The 21,478-nt window shown below is 35.5% G+C and overlaps 1 protein-coding gene across 1 annotated transcript in view; it reads right to left on the bottom strand.

Annotated features, from left to right (window-relative positions):
• AP3B1 (adaptor related protein complex 3 subunit beta 1) overlaps window positions 1-18,463 on the bottom strand; it is a 258,639-nt gene extending 240,176 nt beyond the window's left edge. Inside the window, exon 1 of the mRNA XM_090276405.1 lies at window positions 18,195-18,463. Coding sequence (XP_090132531.1) covers window positions 18,195-18,322 — 128 coding nt within the window. The 5' untranslated portion in view covers window positions 18,323-18,463. The remainder of the gene's footprint in view (window positions 1-18,194) is intronic.
• Window positions 18,464-21,478: the final 3,015 nt, after the last annotated feature.

Here is a 21,478-nt window from a genome sequence, read left to right on the forward strand (position 1 = left end):
CAATACTCCTCTGTCTTGAAATTCTCTCCTCCCTTAGATTCTGTAACTCTATTCTTATCTGGTTTCCATTTGCATTTGTGGCAAACCAATGAACAAAAACGACAAAAATCATTGCATCCTTGTTCTCAAGAGTTTTTATTCTCTGAAGTAAAAACACTCAACAAACTTATTAAATAGCTAAAGTATAAGTCATGAAGTGGTATAAAAGAGAAACAGAACAGAGGGAGAGAGAATGCAGAAGGGGAAGGAGGAGGCAACTTTAAATAGGATGGTCCTATGACTAAATAAAGAGACATCTGAAAAAGATTTACAAATGAAGATTTTAGTCATGCAGATGCTGGGTGGGAGAGCAGTCTAGGCACAAGAGACCATGAAAGCGGGGTAAATAATATTAAGGGCTTTGGTATTTATTCTGAATAAAATAAGGAACCTTTGGAGTGCTTTGAATAGAAAAGAGTCATGATCTAATATATATATATAATATCTCTCAGAATCATTCTGCCTGTGATGTTTAGAATACAATGCAGGGACTTCCAGATCTACTGATGGTGCTGTAGCTTCTAAAAGACTAAAGCTTTCACAGAAAATAACTACAAAAGCTGGGAAGAAATAAAAAACTTTCTTAAGACACTGGAGATCAACCAACCCAGGGAGTACTTACAGAGCCTAGATTCTAGAAAGATGAGGAACACAAAAAATGAGCTTCTTACTCACATTGCTTTGTATCCCTGAGTACATTTCCCAAATTGCCATTTGGGAGAACAGAACCCTAGGAGAAATGACATTTTTAACAGACTGAGGAGACAAATGTCGAAGTTCAAGACTACCGAAAGGACTAGAACTTGAAGGGCAAAGTGACAGATGAAATGGTACATAAAAATCTGTGTATAAACACCCTCAAGTAGTTGGCTACATTTTCAGAAGGCAAGATTCAGAAAATCCAGCAGAAAAGAGCAGGTGGGAAACACCTGCGCAAAGAATTTAGCAACCACACACAGCTGTGAAAAGAAAATGGAATTCAAGTCTCTCCCAAGTAGAGAAGCCTTGGTAAATACCCTGGCCTTTAAGTTAAGACCACAGAAGGGCCACGGTGGAAGAATAAGCATGTTCCCTAAGAGTATGAGAAAAACTGAAATAAACAAGACCTTAAAAAGCCTGAAATTGAGCTTAAACAGGTCAAAGTGATCTGTTGGTACTCTATCTGCCTGTCAGAAAAAAAACACAAACCACTTTGAAAGAATATATCATCCAGAGCCTCAACAATGTTTTTGTCCTAAATATTAAGCACCTGATCAAAACTTAAGATAAATACTAAAAAAACAAGAACAAATGACAAAAAGAAAGAAAGGAAAATAAACAAACAGATCCACGGGTACTTCAGATACTAGAGTTATCAGAGAGGGGCTTTAAAGTAACTACAGTTAATATGGTCAGGAAAAGATGGACAAAATACATGAATTGATGAGAATGTCAACAAAGTAGTATATTCTACACAAAATAATTAAATGGACATCCAGAACTGATAAATACAGTATATAAAATTAAGAATTTACCAGCCCTAACTGGTGTGGTTCAGTCAGGGTTGGGCATCATCCTAAAAACCAAAAGGTTGCCAGTTTGATTCCCAGTCAGGACACATGCCTGGGTTGTGGGTTCATTCCTTGGTTGGGGTGCATGTGAAAGGCAACCAATCAATGTTTCTCTCCCTCTCTTTGTCCCTCCCTTCCCCTCTCTCTAAAAGTAAACAAATAAAATCTTTTTTTAAAAAAAGGTCAACATATGATTCTATACCCACTGAAAAAATCCTTCAAAACTGAAGGTGAAATAAAGTGGTTTTCAGACTAATAAAAGCTGAGGATCTGGTGTTAGGATATAAAAGGCTGTAGTTTTTAAAGAAGGGTAAAATAATTCTAAATTTATGTATGTTCCAAACTTATAGCTTTCATCTACAAAGCAAAAGGTGACAGAACTAATAGAAAACAAACATCCACAATCATGACTGGCAATTTTAACATATCTTTCTCAGTAAGTGACAGAAGAAGTACAGACAAAAAACTCAGTAAAGATGTAGAAAATTTAAACAATACAATTAACCAACTTAACCTGTGATACACAGGGCACTTATACCCAACAATTGCAGAATAAACATTCTTTTTAAGTTCCCATAGAACATTTATCAAAATATATGCCAAATAAGATCTCAACAAATTTCAAAGGTCTGAAATCATACAGAGCATGTGAAATCTAACAAGCAATTAATAACAGAAGAATAACTAGAAAATGGCCAGATGTTTAGAAATATAAGCAACACACTGTAAATGATCTATGAGCCAGGGAAGAATCATCAGGGAAGGTAAAAATATTTTTAACTAATGAAACTACATTTCACAACTCATGAGATGCAGCTAAAGCAGTACTGAGAAGTAAATTTACATTTCTAAATGCAATATAAAAGACTGAAATCAATAATCTAAGCTTTCACCTCAAGAAGCTAGAAAAAGAACAGCAAATTAAAGTCAAAGAACAAGTAAAGAAAGAATAAAAGAATTCAATAGCATAGAAAGTAAACTATAATAGAGAAAAATCAACAAAACCAAAGGTTAGAATCTACTTCAATTAAGTTATAAAGACAAGGAGAAAGGTGCTTATCACTGGGCCTAGCAAACTCATTTAATCAATATCTACTGTGTGTCAAGAACTGTTCTATGTAGTGGAGTCCCTGACCTCTTGGGACTTACTTCCTAAGTGAGAATTTAGGGGAAAGAGGGCATAAGAGGAATTACAGAAGGAGAGGGAGAGAAGGAGGAATGGAAGAAGGAAGAAAAACATAAAGATAGAAAGACCAGATTAGTACTCAAAGAATTAAAATAGAGTAATGCAATAAAGTAAAGACTAAGTTGGACACAAAAGATCTCTATGGATGGGTGATCAAATGAGGTCTCAAATGGCAAGGAGCCAACCACAGAAATTCTGCCAAGATAACAGGGCAGGAATGTACCTGAATAATATGAGACCCAAAAGAAGGTCTATAAATGTAGGCTATGGTTTCCTCAAGTACAATAAACTCCTTCCAGGCCCCAAAGAGGCACACAATAAATATTAGTTGAAAGAATAAATGGATATAGATTATATACTAACGTGTTTCATAGAGGGATACAGAAAAATTCCCAGCTTTCACTGGATTCTCAAAAGGATCCAAGACCCCAATAAAGGTTAAAGTGTAGGCACATTTTAAAAATCATAATGCCCTACATATACCACAGGGAGTCTCCATTCATACTTACCAAATCCTTTATCAATGCCCTTAGATACTAGTTCTCTTGTCTGGGAGCAAAAAGTAGGTTCTGCTTTTGCTTAGATTGTTAGGAATGTGTTCTAGAATGTGAGTATTCATCTTTAAAGACAAAGAAAATTTCACAGAGCCACTGAGCTAGATGAATGCTGAGACAAAAATTAGATGGAACAGGCAAAGTTCTTTTTCACTGTTTAAGAGCACTGTAAATTAAAATGCCATTTGGGGAGTCTCAGAAAGAGTAAAAATTGATAAATATAAACCAAAAAGCTTTTTAAATTTTTGCACTAAAAAATGCCATAAGTTAACAAAAAATATTAATAAATGAATTTGGGATTCATCTGACAGAAATGTCAGTTTTCTTAAAATACAAAGAACCCCTTAACTAATCAGTAAGAGCTGATTCAACAGGAAAATGGACAAAGGACATTTCAAAGTACTTCACTGAAAGAATAAACCAACACATATGAGGGAGAAGACTTAATGCACTCACAATTAAAAGGACTCAGTGTAATAACATTTTGCACCTATAAGACTGGCAAATATTATAAAATTTGATGGCACCAAGTATTTGCAAAGTGCAATGAAAACAGACTTTACTGTTGGTGCAACCCACCTGGAAGGTAATTTAGCACTATCATAATTTTAAAATGTAATAACCTTTGACCTACAACTGTCTAGAAACTTTTCCTACAAATACATTCACACAAGTATACAAAAATTTATATTGCAGTATTGCTTATATTCATCAGATAGTGATTTTAATCATATGCCCCTCAAAAACAGAACTAATGAAATAAAAGGAGTACTAGGAAATATTTGTCTCCTATTTTCCCTTTGATATTTTTACAGATTTTTAAAATGAATATACATTGTTTAGAAAATAAAAAGCATATATATATATATATATATATATATATATATATATATATGCATCAGAGAAGGAAAACTCTGACTCCAAAAAACCTCCGCTGCCTTGCGGCATACCTCTTCAGGGGAAAGGCTAAGGGAGTAAACCCCGACAGAAAATCCGGAGCCGGAGTCCCTAAGGCGGTTTGACGTTGTAGTCAACACCGGCAACTCCTGCGGCGCACCTGAAGCCAAGCTGTATTGACTCCGTCTTTCCCTTGGACCCTTCAGCTGCGAAGAGAGGGGGGGTCTGCTGCATGGGCAACAGCAGACCCTCCATATCACCCTGCCCAGGCTCTGTAGCTTCAGCTTCACTGGAGAGGACACTCCAGCGTCATCGCAAGATGTCGATTCAACACGGGAGGAGACAGATACTGTGTCACTCCCGAGTCGGACTGCACAACCATTCTCGGTGGTGCAGATACTCTTAAGAAGCTACACCATCGTCTCTCGAGACGGACGGCTGCCGCCGACGACGACTAGGAAATATTACAGTGGTGAAAGAGATTGAAATAGTTTCATATGCTGATACAAAAAGGCCTCAAAGATAATACGAAGGGAAAAACAACATACATGAAGGATAGCATATATATTATCATTTGGTTTTTTTAAAAAATTTTCTGGAAAGATACTTAGAAACTTGTTCATTGTAGCTATGTCTGAGAGCATGGGAATGTGAGTTATATCTTTCTATATTACTAATTAGTTTGTTATTAAGATGCCTTGCATTTGTAACATATAATTAACTTATTTAGCCACAACTGTAGTATTGTTTTCCAGAACTTATAAAACTATCTTATTTTAGTATTACAAAGTCTCTATGAAGCACATGTGGCACTTATTCCCATTTAATAGATTAAGGAACTGAGGCCCAAATATTATAAGGGCAACATACAAGTAAAGGATTATACAACATATAAGAAATTCTAATCTCACATAACTTTTAAGTATATCTCTAGAGAACTAGGGAATAGTAAGGAATTAAACTTGTTTTGAAATCCAACATTCTTCACATTTATTACATTGTTTTCAATTTCTGCTTTGAAGTTGAGTATATTATGAACACATTTCAAGAACTGTAAAGTAATACCTTATAAGTATAAATCTATAAGCTACAATGCCACAACACTTCCTCCCATATATATAACCTGCTGTAAGAAAATTGTTATTTTTTTCTTACGTTCAAAATTATTATGAAAAGAAAACTGATCACTGGAATCATAATATATGCTAATTCTAACTATTCTCAATAGTAGTCTAAAACATCTGTGATCCACTCCTGCATAAGTCAAAATAAATTTTATCTTCACTGACATTACTTTGACTGTATTTGGTTAACATTATCTCATGGAGATTTAGCTCAAAATTAATTAGTATCACAGAATAGTGTATTCCATCCAAACAATTCATCTCTGTTGGCTCACATGCCTCACTGCTATTGGCATGCTACTGTAATGGCGGGGTGCCACGGTAACAGATGGGCATAAACACAGACATGCCAAAGAGTCAGTGTGTGCATCAGGTCTGAGTATTAGCATCATATTTTCCTCCAAGAAATTCATAACTTACAGTAGAATAAATGCAAGTTTTCTAAACTGTGTTAATAAGATATTCCAACTCAGAGCTAGATCAATTTTTAAGTTCTTTAAAAAAATAAAAACAATTTTCCAAGGCCAGGGAAGGCAAGTTTTCCATCTGATGAGTTTGGATCAGCTTTCTGTATAGGGTACTGAGGAAACCAATAATGCAATCTCTATTTTAGATAAGCTCTGTCCCTGAAGCACTTGAAAATCTAAGTAAAAACTTCCGTTTTTAAAAAGTGACATAGTAGTGTTCCAAGATGAAAAAGTTCTTAAATCCGTTATACAACACTGCGAATATACTTAATACTACCAAACTGTACACTTAAAAATGATCAAGATGGTAAATTTAATGTTATGTGTTTTTTACCATAATTCAGAGAAAAAAAAATCACATGGTCCTGTCAAGTGTCCTGATGAAAGCTACACAGGCCTAGAAAGAGAAAAAAGGTCATACAAATTCCTACTTAGGAATATAATCTAAAAGTGCAAATAACTGAAGTTTATTTAGTTATTTAAAATTTTCCCATCTGTTCAAAAATTATTGTCATCTAAAAAAGTGGCCATTTTTAAAAGATTAAGTTATTTCACATGTTATTTTCAATTTTTGAAATATAATACATATACTATTAACCAAACTATATTTAAATTTTTTTGTCATTTTTACTACATTAATGAAAAGTTTTAAAATATTAAGAATGGTAGGGGAAAAATTATTTGTTAAGTAATGTACTAGGCACCAGAATAGATATTGTTGTATGTGTGCATGTGTATGTGTGTGTGTGTGTGTGTGTGTGTGTAAACAGTAACTATCTCCAGCTTCCAGCACTTAACCACATATTCTCTTTTAAAAATATGTCCAAGTATCCAATCACCTTGAGAAAATCAATCTGTTATTCTATAACTGTTATACTGTCAGATAGACAGAAACTATTTATAAGGACTTTGTGTTTCTAACTGTATTTAGTTGACTTTTAATTAACACTACCATTTCTACTTGTTATGTTAAATGAGTCATCTGTATTGATTTTATTAAAATACATGAAAGTTTGTAAAATTCTTACTGTCCCTTTAGGGACAAATATTCAGGAGTGTCCCAGACTTCTGGATTTCAAGAACTAGGTAAAACTTCAACAAAAACTCTGGGTAATGACACGGAGTTGCCACTTTTTAGATGGCCAAACAAAAATGTTATGAAAAACAACCCTCTCCTAGTACCGTTGTTTCATAAAAGACAATAGAAAGGATGTTTGCATTCCTCTGAATACTAGTACAGTAGCCATTTATATTCATTTTTTAGTAATCTGACTGATCTCATTATTTTGAGCTAATGTTCTTTAGATGCTATGCTTTTATTTTTTTATTCTCAATGTATGTTTGGTCAATATTATATTGACCTTTGCAATAACCACAAACATATCTCAAGAACAGACTTGACAGAATTTGATTACATCTAATGAGAAGCATAATTACTTAGTCACAGACAACTAAATATTGCTCTCTCACCTCAATATACTCTCAAATATGTACATATCCAACATATCTACAAATATGTTAACTACAGTACAACATCACTCAGGAAAATGTCCTTTCACCTTCCCAAATGTCCTCTCAACCCTTTCTCATTTAAGTCAATAGTCCTAACATTCCTCTATTTAGGCTTAAAATCAAAGTCCTCGACTTCTCTCTCCCTCACTCAAATATAGTTTGTAATTAAAACCTATAAATTCCTCTTTTCATGATGTTGCTCACATTTCCCTTCCTCTTCATTACCTGCTTACATCAACAGTCTAAACCATTTTCATATTACCCTTGTGAGTTTTCTTAAAAATCTCCTTTATAGTCCCTCTTTCCCCAGTTTCTTTTCTCCAATCTATTCTCAATACAATGCCAGATTAATCTTCCCAAAACACCACTGCAGTAATATTTGTAATCAACCACTCCTGTGCTTAGAATGGAAGTTCAAGTTCAACTTCCTTCATATTCTAGCCAATTACTTCTCAAATACCATTGTCTACTGCTCCTTTCCGTGAACTCCACTCTTTATACAAACAAGTTCACTCATTGTTGCCAGGGAATAGCCAGAATATTTTACCCTCACCCTTAATTCTTTCCTAATCCTTCCATCAAGATTTAAGTCAAAGTCGACCTTCTCTAGCAGCTCCAGCCTTCAGTGACAACTTTCTCCTTCAACATCCTATAGTACTTCTCATTCCATTTGACACTAAGCACATGCTAACCTTTTTATTCTAATGTTTGTGTTCTGACAGCTCAACTACAGATAAAGTACATGAAATTTTCTGCAAACCAATACACAGATACATGACCTGTGGAAAACTGCTTAAAAAAAAAAAAAAAAAAAAAGCTCTGGAGTTCCAAAGCCAGGGAAGCATGAGCAAAGAGCCTGCATGACACTTATAACACAGGAACTACAGCTCCAGTTTGGAAACTAAGAGACCCTCTGGACAATTATGCACCTTGGATGATAATGAGGACTCAAAATAAAAAGGGAGAAATAGTATAACTATGTATGCATGGAGTCTCATAAAAATTGAAGGTGTGACCCATAAATAGCGAACCTAAGAGTATACAGGAGCGTATTACCATATGGAGTTAGATGAGGTGAAGAGACCATCCATACAATAAGACATTTAGAGTTCCAGTGATTCAAATAAACCCAATCCAGAAATGGTTTCTGGTTGAATAACTGGAACCCGTGTCTAACCCCAGTGAAAAGAAGTTTTACATACATTTACTGCCAATAACTGAGCCAAAAGAGGCCTGAGTTAAGTGGTGCCTAAAGATCTCTGCTGAATGTTTAGAAGAAAGAGGTTCAAGTCTAGGAACAATGAATGGTTCAGAAGGGACAAAATTTAGACTTGCTTCTAACACCAAGGTTCAGTAGACAGGGCAGAAAACAGGATTAAGTTACCAGGAAGACGGGAGGACTTATGAAGTCTTGAGGTATATGGGGGTAATGGCCTGAAAACCATAGAAAATAAAAGTAGTATAAAAATAAAAGGTATTATTACTGTTATTACTACAACTATGGTGCTGGTTTGTATCCCCCAAGCCAAGAGCAGAAGCTGCACAGAGTAGCTACTCAATAAATGTTTGACAGTTATGGGGACGGTTATGTAGTGGCAGACGATGAATGACAAAAGTAACTGCTACTACTCAGGCATATTTATTTATGCCCTTCCCTGTTCCCTAACTTCAATTTAAGAGGTACATTTGATTTTTCATAATACATAGCAAGACTTTAAAATTTTAGTGGTAAAAGTAAAAATAAGGAAATTAAAATAGAGGCAAGTCAGGTTAATACCCGAAATGCTTGCCAATAAGGTCCATACATGTGCAAGCTGCAGAGCACAAATTTTGCTGTAAATTTTCTAGCAGCCATTGTATAAAGGACACAATCTATGATTCACAGTGTCAATAAATAAGGGGGTAAGGGAAGATATCAGAAGAAATAATTACTTGACACTAGACTCAGTGCATCCACAGAGAAAGCATCTTCAACAATAACGACCACTGAGCTCAGCTACACCTGTTCATTCTTGCTGTTGTCATCTATTACTCATCCACTCAATTAAGATGTTTCAGCCACTGGCTATTATTATGAGTGATTTTAACATTTATTTGGAAGCCCATCCAGTAAAATGATTTCTAAGTTCCTTGTCCTAATCACTTTATTGATTCTCACCTCTAGGCAATTTCAGCTATTCACTGCCATAGTCATACCCTAAGTCATAACCAAACCTTGTGAGCACCCAAAACTACTTGACCTCTGAAATATTAAATTCATACAACTCTGATCAGTCTCTGATCCTTCTCACACTCACTCAGTTAACCCCAGTACACCCATTCCTTTAACTTAAAGACTCCTAGTCCCCTGATCCCTCTATTTTTTTTCCTTTTAGCCTCCTACAATCTTTACTTCCTTCCCACTCCTGCTTTAGATACCATGTTTAATTACTTCAATATCTTTCTTACTAAGATCCTAAACTTTCTTACCCAGCTGTCATTCATAGCACCCACCTAGCAAAACCTCAATTCTGCATCATGAATTGACTTTTCTTTACATCTAGGCAAGGACTGCTCAGCACTGCTAGAGAAAAAGATCAGTGTTGACAGGATAAATCAATGTTCTCTTACCTCCTCTGGGCAAGCCCTCAATACCCTCCAAACAAGCTTTCCTGGTTTTCTGTCAAAAGGCCTTCTCATTGTCAGTAGCAGCCACTTCAGACCTCTCCTCAAACTTTTATCCTTTCTACTTCCCTTGCGATTCTCTTCAGGTGTTCTACCTATTTTTCCCTCTTGTTAACAAAGGACTATAAATTTAGTCTTCGAGTAATCCTTTCCTTCTTTTCCCTGTTGTGTTCTAGATCTCTCCTCTTTTGTTTTCCTATACCCCTCTCTATTGCCTCCTTCCAGCCAGCATTTAAGCATTCTCAGCTCTCAAACTCTTAAAACTACAGCCCCCTAGATTCCATGTGTGCCTACAATTCTACCCTTCCGCCATCCCCTGAAAGCCAAAGATCTTTGGAGAAGTGGTCTTCCATCGCTCGCTTCTCATCACCTGCTGCTGACTGACTCCTCAATACCCATTTTGTTCAAAACCCTCCAGTGGCTTGTCTTTTCTCTTAAAGTAAAATCCCAAATTCTTACAAGGTCCTACATAATCCTGCCCCCTGTGCCTTTATCCCTGCCTTCATAGTACTGATTCCCCTCTCCTCCTTCATGACATCCTTAACCAAGGCTTTAAGAAACTTTGAGGAAACCCATTCCTAGAGTGAAGCTGGGTGATATGTAGCTCTGCCAACCCATGATTTTGGAACCAGCCTTATTCATAAGTCTCTCCCTTGTCCAGCTGCCATGCTAACTCACTCAGCTGAAGGATTAAAGACACTAGCCTTCCAATTAGGTCAGTTCCTATCACAAATACAAATAACCAGCCCATCAATAAGCAGACATTGACTATAAATTGTTCACTTTCATAAATCTAAGAACTCTTTCCAGCTGATATGCTAAATAAGTCTTCCCTAAGTACACAAACCAGCAAATGTTATTCATAGTGATATGAAATACACAAAAATCATTCCTTCTTGATTATTCTACTTTGGGCTCTTCACTTTAAATTTTGTATTGGGACTGCAGGCAATTTGTTTTTGTCAGCAGTTCATTTATATACACAACTGCAATATTGTCAAATTATTTCACTATAATACATTTGTCACTCCATGAGCAGTTTAACTTTTCATGCAGTAAAAAAGAACATTTCAACCAACCATCTGTCTGCTTTTTTGTTTTAATCATTCAGTTCTATTAATGCTGCTCTAAATTCAAAAACAAAATTAAATAATATATGTCACATCATGAGATTTAATGATAAGGCTTCAAATTTAAGTATTCCAGATTTCCTCCTCAGATTTCACCAAATCAATGATCTTAAAATAACATATCTTACATTCAAGGGATGACTATTTTTGGCTGAATATTTGTTAAGATAAACTGTGAAACTCAGAACTGGCTCTCCTCCAAGAAGAAAAGCAAGATAAGCAAATAAAATGGAACACTTTTACAATCTATTGGAAAGTAAGATTCTGCTTATAGGCAGTATTTCATCAATTCTTTTAATGGCTAAAATCTTATTTAATTTTAAGTGTATTTAAAAAATTAAATTATAGGAGTCCTACTGCACCACGAAGTGACAATCCTTAACTTGAATAGTCAGCCTTTGTAAAACTAGCAATCTTACTTATGTGAAGACAAAAATTAAGTAGTTCATCTAGCTAGGAAGGCACTTCAGATGCCATTACAGTTTCCTCTTTTAATAGCCATCTTGGAAGAAGAAAGACAGTTACTTAGTGAAACATGAATAAAACATTGAAACTGGCAAATATGTGTCTTTTATAAACAAAATAAAGTAGGATTCAACTTACATAATATATAGCATGGCAAATATGTTAACATATCCAGAACTAGATCTAGTGATAATAAATTTCAACCTGTTAGGCAGAATTAACAAAATAGACCAGCTAATAAATCTAGAGTTATTAGAACCCAAGGAATTTAAATCTTTAGAACATGAAGATGATGAGGACAACAGTATGCTATAGAAATCATTAGTGGATTATATTTTCATAACTGCAACCCTAGACTCCTGAGCACAAGAGAAAGAAATTCACAAAGAGTCTGTACCTCTTCATAATGTACTGAGGGGCCAACATTTCAGCATCTCAAGCTAAATCATGTTTGACATTTCAAATTCCAGCATTTCAATTTTCTTCAGTAAATCAATCTTTATATTAAAAAAGATTTATAATAAATACCTTTAGAGAGGTATATCACACTAAAAGATTGAGAATTATTATGCAAGTTAATATGAATTACATACTTGTATTATTGTTAATTTTCATTGGCCTTATCTCACCAACTAAATTCTCAGTTTCTGAAAGGCAAGGTAAAGATCTTATAACTGTTTTTTATTTTTGTGCTGAACACAGAAGAATGAACTATACCTATGAAATAAAACCAAATTGACACATAAAGATGTCTTTGAAGAGTGGAAAAGACTTATATCCTGATTGTAAAGTTCATTCAACACCTATGTGACAATTCCAAGTCAATTAACTCTAATGACAGCAAAGACTCAAGCAATGCCATGAAAATAAGTGTACTGAAACTATATACAATTTAACTTCAGGGTGACAGAACAATACATCAATGCAATATAATGCAATGGAATCCTATCCCGTTCAATACCATACCATACAATAAAATAAAGTAGGGATACGAGAGTAGGTTTTCCTTCTGTATAAGGTTCCCTGAATCAGTAATGCTTTATTTTTAAGTACACTGGATAAACAGACAGTAAATGTTAGTAGAATCTGAATCATTCAACTGAGTAAAGGACCAGAAAATATTTATTAAACAAAATTACTGAGTTGGCCAAAAAGGTTGTTTGTTTGTTTTTTCCATAAGATGGCTCTAGTAGTGCTTAGTTGCCTTTGACGTCATTGGAAACAATTTTGTTAGATTGTATTGTGATAGCTGTTCTATCCAAGTGCATTAAAAAAAAAGTTAGTCAAGACTGCTGAATTTTTGTGTAACCATTTTAATATTGAAAAATGGAAGAAAATACACATTTTCAGCATATTATGCTTTATTATTTCAAGAAAGGTCAAAATGCAACTGAAATGCAAAAAAAGATTTGTACTTTATATGGAGAAGGTGCTGTGACTGATCAAACATGTCAAAAGTGGTTTGGGAAGTTTCGTGCTAGAAATTTCTCACTGGACAATGCTCCATGGTCAGGTAGACCAGTTGGAATTGATAGCAATCAAACAAGACATTAATTGAGAACAATCAACGTTATACCACATGGGAGACTGCGAAATACTCAGAATATCCACATCAATAAAGTTATTGGTGAAAATGAAAAATCTGTCTTTTATTTTACAGAAAAAAACCATACAGACTTTTCAGCCAACCCAATGCGAGCCAACACTTTGCGACGCAACTTCACATAAATTACATCATCTAATATTAGATGAGTGTATGAGAGATTCCTCTCTACATTATTAAACAAATTCATTGAGTCACTAGCTAACCTGAGAATTCAGAATAACGTAATGAGATAAAGGTATGAATGAGAAATACTAGGACAAGTAAAAAAAAAAAAAAAAAAAAACAGTGGAGCAAGCTTAAAACAACTGAAACTATAAAAGTGTTAAATTTGGTATATACCCTAATTAAAATTATTATAAATAAAATGGAAACAATCACACACAAAAAAGCTTAAAAGTCCATATTAAGTGAGACACAATGACTCTTCAAGGTATGACTAAAATAATGTATTGCTATTAATAAAATACTTTCATCTGGGACTGGTTTATCTTTATTTTTAGTAAACTCAAGAACATCCCCATAAAGAGATTACTGTACGCTCATTCAGCTGTACTTCTATATCCTTCTTGAAACACAGAAAAAGTGGCAGAGCTATGGTTAGATTTGCTATAATTAGAGACAAACCACAGATCCATGTACTCTTCCTAGGAAACTCTACCAAGAAACACTGATGTTAAAGATTAAAGGGTTATATGTAATGTAATTTTCATGGCTGATTGACAATAAAATTTAGGTTAAAAATAAGCTAGGCTTTATTAATGCAATGTAAATACACTCACGTGGTACAGACTATATCATAACTACAAGATGTAGTATGACTACAGGAAAGCATGCAGCCCTTTGGGTCTAAATCAACTCTGTGAATCTAAACAACTGAAAAACCCACCCTAACTTCAGCAGGGATTAAAAATGCTACCTTTCAATGTGTTTCAGGTGGTACTGCAATAGTAAGGTTCTGATTTCTAAGGTCACATTTTAATTGTTAAACCCAATGGCTTCTCTTTTCCCCTTTAATCTATCAGCCCTCACCATGCAACTCCTAACATAGCTCACCATTCCCTCTTACTAACTGTCCTCTTAGCTTTTTTTTTTTTTTAAACCTTCCTCTGATTTCCTAGCCCTCTGAGCACTGTCTCTCTCCCTAGTTCTTCCCTTCACATCTTAAATGTAGGGACTTGAGTATATTGCCTTCTCTTCTAACAAGAAAGTTCTCCCTGGATAATTTTATCCATTCCTGTGCTTTAATTACTACCTACACTTCTAAATGTTGATGCCCTGATCTGTATTTCAGCTGAACATGCACTTTCTTTTGCAGCTCTCCTGGTTTCTACACACCTTGTCTGAAGAACCCTCCCTTTCCTCCCTCTGGTAACAACCTTTTCAGGCTTTAAGACTTAAAATGTCAGCACCTCAGTAAAACTTTCACCAACTTTTCCTGATAGTGTTAGTTAACATTCTCATTTAGAAACCACTTTCAACTGTAAGACCTTATGAGAATCTCACAAAATAGGCAAGTATTATCATACCCTTTGTAGAAATGAGGATGCTGAAGTTTGAAGAGATAAAGCAACTTGAACAAGGCAACACTACAAGTGGAAACCATTAACTTAAATCCAGATTTTCTCTAAGTCCAATGCTCTAATACACTGAGATGCTCTCAAAAGATGATTTAGAAAATTTAGTAGTCATACTTTTCTTAAGAAAAAAGTCATTAGTTTTGTGCATTTCTTCTTAGAAATTAATTCCTAAATAAATGTTTAATCCAGAAATAAAGTTATTTAAATTGTTTTTAAATTATACACACAGCCAAATGGTAAAGATAAAAAGAGCTTCATTGTTTAAGACAAAAAGGAAAATGCTTTAAGAAAAAAACTAAAAGCAATAAAAGTTTACAACAGTCTCAAAAGAAAGGAATACAAAAAACTTAATTATTTACATTTTAAATGAAGAAACTGAAAATCTTGAAGCCAACATTCTAATACACAAGCCTGGTTAATCAATAAATGATGTACAGGATCTTTCATAAAACCATCTAAAACTCCCTAATTCTGGTTTTGTTTAAAGGGGGAAGGGGATAAATAAGATTAATAAATGAGATTAAATTCAGAAAACAAAAATCATCAATAATTCTGTCACCAGGAAGTGATTAGGCAACTTTGAAATGGTCAGTGAAAGGTCAAAGGACATACAGCTCTAGAACAAGAGGCCAAAGAGCAGAATATTGGAAGGAGTCAGAGAGTTGAAACTACCATTTTGCAGCCATTGTGGCAAAGACTGGTTGGGGAGATTCATCAATAGTTGCTAAATATAGGGGGTAGTAAATTTAATGAGAAGCAAGGCATTTGCATGGTCTCAAAGGGTCCCCCCACAGATAGCTTATTGGAAAAAATGAAATAATGGACAACTGTACAATTATCATGAAGATAGGCATCCTATGCCTCCGGATGCAAGAGTGAGCAGGCCACACATCACCTATGGTAGTACTCTGGCCAAGGATACATAATGTGTATCTAAACAAGAGGAAACACCACTAAAACTGATTACTGAGCTATAACATAATTGGCTTCCATTCTTCAAATGCCAAGATAGTAAAAACAAAGACTAAGGAACTAGACCAGATTAAGGAAGACTGGAGAGATTAGACAACTAAATGAAATGCATGAAAAATGCTAAAATAAAAAATTATTTATTGGAACAACTGACAACACTGGATTACAGACTGTGGACTGTACTGATGCTAAATTTAACAGTACGTTGGTTGTATATCTTCTTAAAAAAAAAAAAAGACACTAAAGAACTAAGAGTAAAGGGACATAATGTACACAATCTGGTCTCCAATGGTTCAGAAAACATAATGTGAATGTGTATATGTGTCTGTGTGTTTATGGAGGGAGAGAGACACAGAAATAAAGCAATGTAGCAAATTTTAAACTGTTGAGTCTGCACAGAAGTTATTTGTTCTATACTTGCAACTTTTTTGTAAGTTTGAAACCATCTCTGAGTAAACCATCAAAAATCAGAACAGAGGAACAGGGTAAACTTTTAAATTTTTTACCTAAGTTTTGTCTTTTTTTTTTTTTTTTTTTTTTAAGGAAGAAATGTTACCATTTTATAAATGAGATAATATAGGCTCCAAAAAAATAAAATTAGGTGACCACTTGCAGAACAGCAGTCTGTTTCTTATACAACCCCATTATGTTGCAGTTCAATGGCCAAAATATTTCTAATTCCTGGTAGCTTCAAGGTGTGCACTGCCTACAGCTACTACTCAAAGTTTTAAACTTTTAATGAGTTGTATGCATTCTCTAATAAAAACATAAATTTCAGCAAGAAGGAAGTAGCATATCCAAGTGCTTGAGAGAACGCTTAAAGAGTATCTGGGTTCAAATTCAGACAGTAGAGCATTCTAGCTTGTGTGTGTGTTAAATCTTGGGCAAATTAATCACTTGTGCTCCAACTTCTTAACTGGCAAAGTGGGATCAGTACCTGGTAACAAGCAACAGGATTGTTAGGAGCACTGAATGAGATAATAAAGGTAAAGTATTGTGCATAAATGTATAAGCACTGAATAAATGTTAGCTATTTTAAATTTTTATTTTATTTATATATTTATTTTAGCTATTTTATTTTAAATCCAACCTGTTTAGCCAACTCAATAGCACTGGTCATAGTCAAAGCCATACATTTTTTTTTTCCAACTCAGACCCAATGTGACAAAATAGAAAGTCAGAGGCTCTAAAAGAAAAACATCTTAGATGTTCACAAACCATAAAAGTAATTAATTGTAAGCAAATCACATGCAAAACAGACAGATACAGACTTATGGGTTAATTCAACAGCTGAAACCTTTTGCTAATAAAACCGAAGAGCTGAAACAAGCTCCTTGTTAGAATGATCCATCCTCTAAGCGCACAGAATGAAAAATGAAAAGAAATTTGTTTTTTTTACGTTTAAACTCTTCTAACCTGAGAATATGGTGGGGGGGGGGGGGACTGTTCTCTAAGATGTATGTAAAATGTCAATCATCTTAAAACAATCAAAATTTCATCCCAATCTCAACTACTATAGCACTTTCCAGACTACCCGATCTTGTTAGAACTTTTAAATTAAAATTTAATTATACCCTTCTGACACTTCCAAAGTCAGGACACAGGTACTTTACCTTTATTTAGCATGAATCTCGTGATAGCCTAATATGTGGCCATAGTGTTTAGTATGTACTGAGAGATTAAAAATAAGAAAAATGTGAAAATGATTACAATAAAAATATAAAGTTACTATGATTCTGTAAGTTTAAACCCCTCTCCCAAAATAAAACAATTTGGGACTGTATTGCTCCAATTTTCGGTGGCACTTGAAATATTTTTACCAATTTCTTTAAAACAAGTGTACCTTTGTTCATAGTAACACTAAATGCTCTCCATTCATGCTTGTTATTGCTTGAGATGGGGGGGGGGGTCTGTAGTGCAAAGGAAACTGACCAAGAACATTAGGTTTTTATAAATCAGTTTGTCCATTCACTAAGCGCCTAAACACTTCCTTGCTCCTGCACTTCAGCAGTCTCCCATAAGCAACACTCACACTTCCAACTCTCCCTCTCAACTCCCCAAAACTCTTTCGACCGAATATGCGAATTTCTCTAAGTTTGATCCAACAAACATTAAATTAGCTAGAAGCGTTTGTTCAAATTTCACATTCCTGTGTCCCAGACTAACTCAATCAGAACCTTTGGGGATTGAACTTAAGCTCTCCAAATAGTTCCTCTTTCACTAAAGACTGAAAACTACTAGAAACCCCTACACACACTCTCCCCAGCTCCCCAACAACTCCCACCACTCCCAGCTGACCCGACCCCACCCACCGGCGGGAAATGTTAACGCCCGGCCCCGGGCGGGTATCTGGATAATCTCACCGCTCTCAGGGAGCCCGAGCCCGGTGCCCGCTCCTCTGGGGTCCCCAGCTCCTCAGTCCCACCCCTGCACCCAAACCTTTATCCTCACTTCTTCAAATCGCTGCTAAAGAGGCCGAAGGCACCGGAGGGGGAAATGGTTGAGGTCGCCTCCTGACCCAGCTCCGTCGCCTCCCCTCCCCCGGAATGCTCATTATAAGCGAAGCTGTTGCTGGACATTGCTGCGGTGCTGGCGAGGACCGGGTTGGTTCTGCCGGGGGCTCCCTCCGAACAGCTGCTGGCCGTAGGACACGGAACAAAACTAGTTCTCGTGCGGAGGGGCGCGCGCAGGCGCTTCCGGGCTCGTCACGGTTCCCTTGGCCGACCGGGCGGTCCACCCCCTGCGCATGCCCAGTGTGCACGATGGCCGGAGCCCACCGCCGGCCACTCCAGGGCCGGTCTGGATTCCCCTTCTCCGGGTTTTCGAGGTAGCGGAGAGGCTCGGACCCGGCTGTGCGTTAGGAAGGCCCGGAGGTATTGGAAGGTTGGAGTCCAGGCTTTTGAAGTCTCGTAGAAGGGGGGTACCCATTGTACCCATTTTGATCCCGTAGAGGAGATTCCTCGACCTCCAAAACCTCTTTGGCTCCTGTTGTAAACCAATAGCTTTCAGATTTCTTCTGAAATGCCGTTTAACACGCCAGATCAACTTTACACATCACGATCCCTTTTCCTTTTTAGGCTGGTTTCTCCTCTCCCTCCAGCCAGCGTGGCATTGCTTCCACAGCTACCCCACGCAACCTTTATCCCATAGCTCTCCGCCAAAATGAAAACTCCCCGCTGCGTTTTGTAAGACGAGCATTACTGGTATCCAAGACTGAATTCTTTTTTAACACAAAAAGTGGAGTTACAGGCTTCCTAAATAAAATACTAAATAAATATTAAATGCAAACATGAAAATTACCAAGTAGTTTTTACATAACAGAATAATTTTTAACATTAAGAAACGTATTACACTTATTATATAATTATATAATATATAAATAGATATTGGAAATTAATAACACTTCATCAGCTTTCTGATTTAAAGAGATACTTAGTAACCTAGAAATAAAAGGAAATATTCTTACTGTTTTTATGCTTATGCCAAGAGACATATATGTTATGTTAAAATAACTCCATAAAATATACAAAGTAAAACATATTTAATAGTGAAACAGTAAAGGCATTCTAGCTAAAGTCAGAAAAAGGACAAATATGCTATTACTACCATTGTCATTTAACATTGTTTTATAGATTCCAGTTAATGCAATAGGACAAGAAAAATAAGTAGTGAAAAAGAAGAAAGAGATTGTAATATTTATATATATGATTATCTTGCTGGACAATCTAAAAAAATTATTAGGCCTTTAAGTTGACTCAGCAGAATGGCCAGATTCAAAATTCAATAACACTCCTACACATTGATAATATCTAACCAGAAAAGGTAACTTTAAAAAGATCCAATTCCACAGTCACAACAGATAAGCCTTAAGGAATGTATAAAACCTAAGTGAAGAAAAACCATAACATTTTATAGATTAAATATGGAGTATGGGGAAGAAGACCTGGAAGGAGAGTATATAGTTCTAGATAGAAATATTCAAGTAAGTCTATATACTTAATTCAGTTTTAGTAAAAATTTTATTTTTTTACTAGACAAATCAAATCTAAAATCCATCTGGAAGAATAAATGTAATTTAAAGCAATTTTTTTTTTGAAAAATAAAGCATGATGAAGAAATTACCCTACCACTCGTATAAATGTTCTATAGAGTTAATGTACTGTAATTTTAAAGTTTGGTATTGTTCTCAAGAGTAAATAGATTGGTAGAATAGAATAGAAACCGACTCAGATCTTTGCCGATATTGACATTATGACAAAATTAACATTTCAGATAGTTAGGAAATAATGTATTAATAAGTGATACTAGGACAATTAATTAGTTAACTATGTGGCAAAAAATAAAGTTAGAGCTCTGTATTAGTTCCCAATGACTGATGTAACAAATTACCACAAATTTAGTGGCTTAAAACAGCAAAAATTATTCTCTTACAATTCTGGAGTCCAGAAGTTCAAAATTGAGGTGCACAATCTAAGGTACAGGCTGGGCCATTTTTTCCAGAGCCTCTAGGGGAGAAGCCCTTCCTTTTTCTTGCTTCTAGAGTTGTATTTTTGTATTCCTTGCATTCCTTGGCTCTTGGCCCCTTTCTTCTATCCTGCAAGACCAACAGCATAACATCTTTAAATATCTGCTCTGTCTTCAAAACCCCAGTCTGTGTCAAACCTCCCTCTGCCTCTCTCTTATCAGCACATATATGAATACATTTAGGGCCCACCCCAGATAATCCAGGATAATCTTCCCATCTCAAATTCCTTAATTTAATCGTATCAGCAAAGTCACTTTTGCCATAAGTGTAAAATTCACACTTCCCAGGAATTAGGATCGATTTGGAGATATATATATATAGTTTGGGGGCCATCATTAAGCCTCCCACAATCTCTAACTCACACAAACAATACCTATAAGAAAATTCCAAATTGATTAAAAATAAACCACAAAAATTGAATGAATTTCAGGAAAATGTTTTGGGGATTAAGGGGTCACAATGTTGAGGATTGGAACAAAAACAAAAAAAACCCTCTCAGCATAAATCTAGGCTAGAAACAATAAACAAATATTGGAAAAAACAAGTTCTATATAAATAGTTTTAGCAGTCTTCACAATCAGGAAATGACTCTTCTTATGGTTTATTTACTTATTTATTTGTTTGTTTATTTATTTTTAGGGAGGGGGAAAGGAGAAAGAGAGGGAGAGAAACATCACTGTGTGGTTGCCTCTCACTTGCGCCCCCAACTGGGGACCTGACGTGCAACCTAGTCATGTGCCCTGACTGGGAATCAAACCAGCAACACTTGGCTCACAGGCCAACACTCAATCCACTGAGCCACAGCAGCCAGGGCTTCTTCTTATGGTTTTTAATAGAATTTAAATTTTACAGGTGAGTGAAGAGAGGAGCTTCAAATTTCAGAAGTGTTTTCTATGATCATTTGAATTTACTATTATAGGGAATGGAGCTACTCCTATTTTTAAAAATATTTAAATTTGAACTATAAATAAAACAATAGTATGATCTCTAATAAATATGTTTACATGTGTTAACCTCCTTAGAAATTTGAAGCTCCAAGTTAAGTAATTTGCATGCACTTACCCTGGTCCTAATTAATCTGGCCCTCCTTTAAATCTTTTGACTTCATTGTGACCCATTCTCCCAAGTTTACCACACTCCAGAGAGTCTGGCCTTTCTGCTTCTTGATCCACCAAGCTTGTGATGACTTGAGAGACCTTACTTACTGAGC

The sequence above is a fragment of the Furipterus horrens genome, unplaced genomic scaffold, assembly GCF_987537825.1.
Source record: "Furipterus horrens unplaced genomic scaffold, mFurHor1.1.pri manual_scaffold_5, whole genome shotgun sequence".
Lineage (NCBI taxonomy): Eukaryota > Metazoa > Chordata > Mammalia > Chiroptera > Furipteridae > Furipterus > Furipterus horrens.